Raw genomic sequence first — 7058 nt, forward strand, 5'->3', positions numbered from 1 at the left:
TAATCTAGTGGGACTCCCTTCACTCTCTCACCTGGCTGTCCTGATGACATAGGCTTTCTGACTGCTGATCCAGGCTTGTTTCAGCAGCTCCAATTCCCATGTTACATGGCTGTTTGCCTCACTAATGACCAAACCACAAGCTTCTAACCACAGCTTCTCACCAGCATGGCCTGCTGAAGGGTCACTAATACACTGCTCAATACAAAACGGCACAATCCCAATTCTAACGTTATAATAAAACAAACAATACCATATTACACTCATTATTCCCCGTCCATTCTCAGAATATTTGGTAATGCATATAAGGACACTTATAGAACTAACATTTGAAGCAAAAGGAAGGGTACCTAACTGTCATCACTTTTAATAGGAACTTGTATACTTAAATGTATTTTTTTTTTTATAAAGTTTAAAACTAAAAATGTTGGCCAAGCACAGTTATCGATGACTTATTAAAAAAATAGAATAAAAAAAAAGTAAAGCTACATAAGGTGAGACATCAATATCAGACCCGCACCGATCACCTTTTATTTGCTCCAGTGGCAAATAACTACATAACAGCTTCTTTTGAATAGGAGCTGTTCTGCAGTGCGCACTACACACTGGCACCGCCGGTGCAAATAACTGATATTTGGCGATATCGGGTGTTGCACTCAATCAACGTGATATACACTGAATAGGTCATCAAAACTTGTGCCTGGACAACCCATTTAAAAAATGTGTCGTCATCCAGAGGGTGTCCATACCCTTTACCAATGATAGCAGCTTTGATGTGAAGACAAGGGCCATGATTCATCAGGGTCGGCGATTTTTTCGCTCGGTCTTGAAGTGGCATGTAGGAGTCAGAGACCCATGATTCACTAAATGGTCTACTACGCCTAATGAATCAAGAGCATCTGACAAGTTGCGTGTGCCTCCGTGCACCTCATCACAAATCTTCTGGCGTAAGGAACACCTAAGCATGTTATGAATTGGAGGAGGTGCTGGGAGAAATTGTTGTGAAATGCAAAAAGTTGCAAGATTTGTGAGCAACTCGGAGTTGTGCAAACATTTTTTGACTTCCGAAAGCGCTTTCTAAATGCCAGAATTCTGCCAAAATTGCTTTGATGAATCGAAGCCTTAGTTTATAGGGTTATGATAGTTCAATAGCACTGGGCAGCATACAAACTATGCAAAATAATAGCCTTCTTTGCTACCAACTTTTAATAAATGCCTTACCTTCCTCGCAGCTGAATTGCTTCTTCAAACTTTTTCTCTTCCATAGCTTTTTGCACGTCTTTTGTCTGAAACAATGACAAAGCATTTTACTATTTGTTGAACGTAAATAAATATAAACGTTAACAAATGTTATAAAACTGCAAGAAAAATGCTATCTCCAATCCCTGATCGATCCAGCGCTAAAGCTCCGGCAGTCCATCCGGTCTTTGTTTACAAGCGGAGAAAGTTGCAGTCAATAAGTGCTGTTAAAAGGAAACTGTAACCAGCTAAAACACTATTACCATGCAGATATGGGCGCAATCTAGAGGTTAACAGCATTACTGACCTTCCCGGCACCCTTAGCCAGATGCTGCGTGGAGAGAAAGAACTTTATTGTCCCAGGCAGTATTTGGGGTTCAGTCACTGGGGAGGCGCCTGCACGGGTTCAGTAACGGCTCTTAGTATACACAGCAGTGGCTGTAACCGCGCCCCCGGCTCTGACTGACAGTGGCGCTGTATTAGGCCCGGCTGTCAGTCAGGACCTGGGGCGTGGTTACAGCCGCCGCTCTGTATTCCCGTGACTAGGAACATCTGAAGAGCCTATCAATTTCCATGACACAGACTCCACCAAAATGGGCTCAGACTCCGACGCCGGGGTTATGTAATTATATGTCTGTCTATATCTATTATCTCTCTCTATAGCATTCGGTGTCCTGTGACAAATCCATGTGGCAGAAACGCGACGTGTGCACACAGCCTTACAGTCATGTGCTGTCCTTCTGGCATCATTGTTCCCATTGCTGGGTAGGGTCTAGTAGTAGGGCATATGACGGACCACCGCATCCCTTCAGTGGTGTCCTCATTGTTCAGCTGCTTCTAAAGTAAGACCATCTGAACTTCACCACTGAACCAGCACAGAAAGCATATAATGATGTGGAATGCTGGAGCCTTTAGCCACACTTGGCCTTCCATTGATTGACTTATTTCTATTATGTAATAATCACTTTTTCCAACCCATGAAATAAAATTTAAAAGACCGACAACTGGAGCTTTTAACATCTCAACAACTCTGCAAAATGCAAAGATGGTAAAGATACCGACCACTTGAACGCACTCCATCAATGGCAGCCGAACTGACTGGTTACCAGACAGACTAACCACGCAGGCTGGGGTTTCGGCAGTTGCTTCCATCAACGCAATAACTGCTTCCATGCCCATCTTACTGCTCTGTAGTAAAAAGAAAAACATTTTAAATAAAACCTGCAAAAAAAAATGCTTTCCAGAATTTATTTTACATCTTGGAGATCAAGCACATACATACTTAAAGGGAATCCTGTCACCCCTTTTTTGAATATGAGCTGCCGGCACCGCCATCAGGGGCTTATCTAAAGCATTCTGTAATGCTGTAGATAAGCTCCCGATGTAACCTGAACGATATGAAAAACGAGTTAGATTACACTCACCGGGTGGGGGGGGGGGGCGGTCTGGTCCGATGGGTTTTTCGGTACGGTTCTGCGCCTCCAATATTCATACGATGCCGTCGTCTTCTTTCCTTCCTGTCGTGGCTCCGGCGCACTGCTCTGCCCTGTTGAGGGTAGAGCAGAATACTGCAGTGCGCAGGCGCCGGACCTCTCCCTGCACCTGCGCACTGCAGAGTTCTGCTCTGCCCTCAACAGGGCAGAGCAGTGCGCCTGCGCCAGAGCCACGACAGGCAGCAAAGAAGAGGACGTCACCGTTAGAAGAAGGGAGGCGCTGGACAGGACCGTGACACCGATCGGACCGGACTACCCCCCCCCGGTGATTATAATCTAACTCTTTTTTCTTTCAGGTTACATCGGGGCTTATCTACAGCATTACAAAATGCTGTAGATAAGCTCCTGATGGCGTTGCCGGCAGCTCATATTCGAAAAAAGGGGTGACAGATTCCCTTTAAAAGATATTGTATTTTTGCACTTTTTGATTGTTGTGATGGGTCGGGTCTGTTGCAGCCAGTTTTACCTTAAACATACATAGCACTACATCCATAGATTCAGCAATGTATGTACATTTAGTCAATCTACACGTGCAGCTGTTTGGCTCAGTCGTAAAAAGTGTTGCCTTGAAGGGCTTAGGTCCTAGGTACTGTACAGCCATGGCAGCACCTGTATGGAGTTTCTATGCTCCCAGCCTTGTTTTCTTCTAGGAATCTCCATTTTTTTCCCACTCGCTAAGAACATATTGGATAGTGTTTGTATCTGACCTAGGAAAATTAGATTATGAGCCCCCATGCAGGACAGGAACTGATGTGTATGATTAAAGCTTGCTATTGACTGAACTCCTGCATGGCTTACAATATGAAGAAAAGGACACCTTCAGATGTGGTGGACGGTGGCTCTAAAAAAAACAAAAAACTGGAATAATTGTTTTTTTTCAAAGGCAATTAAAAAGGAATGCTGCAGATCTTCAAAAGGTGAAATAGTCAACAAACCCTGCATGGAATGTGTGGATTCTGCGGTGGCGTTGTGTGGTATGATGGGCTCCACAAAGATATAAGCAAGTGCTGATGGAGGGGAAGATGAAGGACAGAAAACCTTGAATTATATATTAAACTCACTTACATAGATAGATACATAGTTACCATTCATTGCAATTATTCTTCACCTTTATTAGATAACAGCAAATCAGAAACATGAGTTATCTAATGAAAACCTGGATCATTACACATGTAGCAGATACATAAAGAAAACCTCACTTGCTATGAGTGCCGCCCACTGGGTGGCGCTCATAGCAATCTGGCAGTGACAACCATAGAGGTCTCCAGGAGACCTTTGGTTGTCATGCCAACCCATCGGTGATCCGCGATCACGTTACGGAGGTCACCGATGGGCAGATCTCTAGCACAATTGCCTGAAGCGCATGTTAAATTCCGCAGAGTTTAACAGCGGTATTTAACAGATTAATAGCTGCGGGTGGATTGCGATTCCACCCACGGCTGTTTCGAGCACACGTCAGCTGTTCAAAACACCTAACATGTGCTGGGAAAGAGCGGTCACTCGTTTTACTCTTCAGGTCTACGCTCCTCACAGGATGTCCAAATAAAGTTACTGCTTTTAACATACTAGGGTGAGTGCAGCTACTTACAATCTAATATCTCTTGTCCAAATTTATAAACTTTAGTAGAAAATTAATTCAAGGTTTACTTTACATTCTAGCAACCTGCGACTGACTCAAGTGCTTTTATTTACCAAGACACGGTCGAAGGCCGATGGTGTTCCTCCTCTCTGCACATGTCCAAGGACGGTGACCCTGGTATCAAAGCCCAAACGTCTGACAACCAGCTGTTCAAAATCAAAGAAAGAATTACTTCATAAAATACTTCCCTTCTGATATCATTTACTGCTTAAATTAAGAAAGCTAAAAGTTATGACACTGAAAAAAAGTGAAAAAATGATATATTTGAGGTGACGATTTGGCGTGGGCCTTTCTCAAGCCTCAGACTCAAAGTCGCCATTATGGGCTAGTAAATAGCATTTCTTCAATTGGTGTGTGGGCTCCATTTTCTTTGTGGCTTGGTCCTTCCCTGGGAGGCTTGGCACCCGAACTCCATTGCTGGTGCTGTTCCTATTTTTTGTTTTAGACAGCTAGAGATATTTTGGGATATGACATGATACTCTAGATGTCTAACTACAGAACTCTCAGTCAGATACTTTAATGGTCACTAAACAAACTCAAATCTTCATAGAAATCCCTCATCTTGTTACTGACTGTAATGCTACTATGAATATGCTCACATTCAAAGTACTCTTCTAGAACTTTCCATTGTCACACACACTGAGCTCTGCTACATCCATTAGGACTGTGCAAGACACACGCTGTGGGCTTTTCTACCCCCTCCCAGCTCCTTCTAGCTCTACACTCTGCGTAAGGTGATACTAGTTCATGGCCCTAAGCTGGCTGAAGGCAGTTGGGGAAACATGCTCTTTTGTCTAAGATAGAGTTGATTTAAGATCTAAATATTAGGGCATATCTTAACCCCAGTTGGTGTTATAGGTATGAAAGTTACATATTTGGGATGTACTTCGTTAGAGCTACCCACCCCTTTAGATTTCTAGACTCCAGCTTCAGAGGAATCTGTTATGAGTCACCGGAGGAGGAAAAAACAAAAATGCAAGCTAAGTCCAGAAAACCGGAGAGGTTGGTAGCTAGCGGATTGCAGACCCCTGATCCTATTCACAACAACTAACAGTAGCTGTGGAGCGTTCCTACGGTGGTCCTAGACGCCTCTTCACAGCCGGAGAACTAAATAAGCCTAAAGAAAGAAAGGGGAAATCTAAACTGCCCCAGAGCAGACCCCAAAGCAATAGACAGCCACCAACATGTATTGTCGGTGAAAACAGATGAAAACACAAACACAGACAGAAAGACAGGCAGCGCAAATGATGGGGCCAAACTAACTAGATAGGAAAGGGCAGAAAAGATGCTGGCTGCAATCCGCAAAAACCCTACCAAAAATGTCCCAACACGTCTGATAGGAAAAACGACCCTGAAGTCACTAGACTTCAAAATCCCTATATCAGCACTCCGATATATTCTGAAGACAGAGCAAAAGAGATTTAACCGATCAGGGACAAAAATGGAAATTCAGCAGAGCCCCAGCCGGGGCTGGCAGAACACAAAACTAAGCAAATCAGACAAAATCTCATGGAACAATAACAGAGCAAACTTAGCTTTAGAAGACAGGAACTGAACTGGAGGCCAGAGCTCAGAGCAGAGAAATCACCAGCAACCCTACAGGGCGTCGGCTGCCTTATATCCACTCAGAGATTCCGGATGTCCAATCGCAATCCACCTGTTCAGGTGACAGGTTTCTCCCATCCAAATCAGTTTCACCACCTCCTTTCACCAGCAGAGGGAGTTCATCGGACATCAAAGGTGAACGAGAAAATGAGCTCACAACAGGAATCCAACTGATCCATACTTTGTGTTTGGACTTAAATGAATACCACGATACTTTGTTCGTCACTATATGAGGTTCCCTCCCCGCGATATGATACTTATGAGTTTATTAGGCATTTCTGAAACATGAATTTTTGTGATAACTCACTGTAAAATCCTTTTCTCCCGAGACGCTCATTGGGGGACACAGGTACTTTGGGTGTATGCTACTGCCGCCTGGAGGCTGACACTAAGTGAAAAAAAGAGGTTAGCTCCTCCTCCGCCGTATACACCCTCGCCCAGATTGCGGGCGGAAACCAGTTTGGTGCAAAAGCAGTAGTAGATCAAACAAAAAAAAAATCAGACATCAACCTTAATACAGGTAACATGTCTAGAAAATAGCCACCCTAGTTTCATACCGAAAGCATATTAATTAAATAAACAGAAGCTACTTGGCTAATAGGGTGGGTGCTGTGTCCCCCAATGAGAGTCTCGGAGAAAAGGATTTTCCGGTGAGTTCTCACAAAAATCCATGCTTCTCCTTCGTCTCATTGGGGGACACAGGTTCTGTGGGATGTCCTAAAGCAGTCCCTGGGTGGGAAGTTGACTCACCGATCCAAGTTACATGCACATCTTGTCTAAAGGTGCGCCACTGCTGCCTGGAGAATCCTTCTACCCAGGCTCGCATACTGCCTGAGTAGAGTGTGCTCTGATCCCTGCTGGAATCGGCGCGCCCCTGACGCGGTAGGATTCCTGAATAACAAAACAAATCCATCTGGCTATGGACGATTTTGAGGCAGTGAGTCCCTTCCTGCGACCCTCAGGGAGCACGAACAGCGCATCTGTCTGACGAAAGGGTGCCGTCCGCGACACGTACCTCCTGAGAGCTGTCACCAGGTCCAAGGTATGAAGAGCCTTTTCCACACAGTGCACCGGTGCTGGACAGA

The 7058-nt window shown here is 44.5% G+C and overlaps 1 protein-coding gene across 3 annotated transcripts in view; it reads right to left on the reverse strand.

The window, feature by feature from the left end:
* Positions 1-4584, reverse strand: part of LOC141049869 (ATP-dependent 6-phosphofructokinase, liver type-like) — a 67916-nt gene extending 63332 nt beyond the window's left edge. The window contains exons 1-3 of one of the 3 annotated variants that reach the window (XR_012220460.1): positions 4422-4584; positions 2299-2424; positions 1219-1283 (exon numbers count right to left, since the gene is read on the reverse strand). Coding sequence is in view for 2 of the 3 variants with exons in the window: in XM_073546711.1 (XP_073402812.1) it covers positions 1219-1283; positions 2299-2415 (182 nt within the window). In the remaining variant the exon portion in view is untranslated. The remainder of the gene's footprint in view (positions 1-1218; positions 1284-2298; positions 2425-4421) is intronic. The other 2 variants (XM_073546711.1, XM_073546710.1) reach the window with 2 other exon arrangements.
* Positions 4585-7058: the final 2474 nt, after the last annotated feature.

The sequence above is a fragment of the Dendrobates tinctorius genome, unplaced genomic scaffold, assembly GCF_039654945.1.
Source record: "Dendrobates tinctorius isolate UK_male_01 unplaced genomic scaffold, ASM3965494v1 ptg000150l, whole genome shotgun sequence".
Taxonomy (NCBI): domain Eukaryota; kingdom Metazoa; phylum Chordata; class Amphibia; order Anura; family Dendrobatidae; genus Dendrobates; species Dendrobates tinctorius.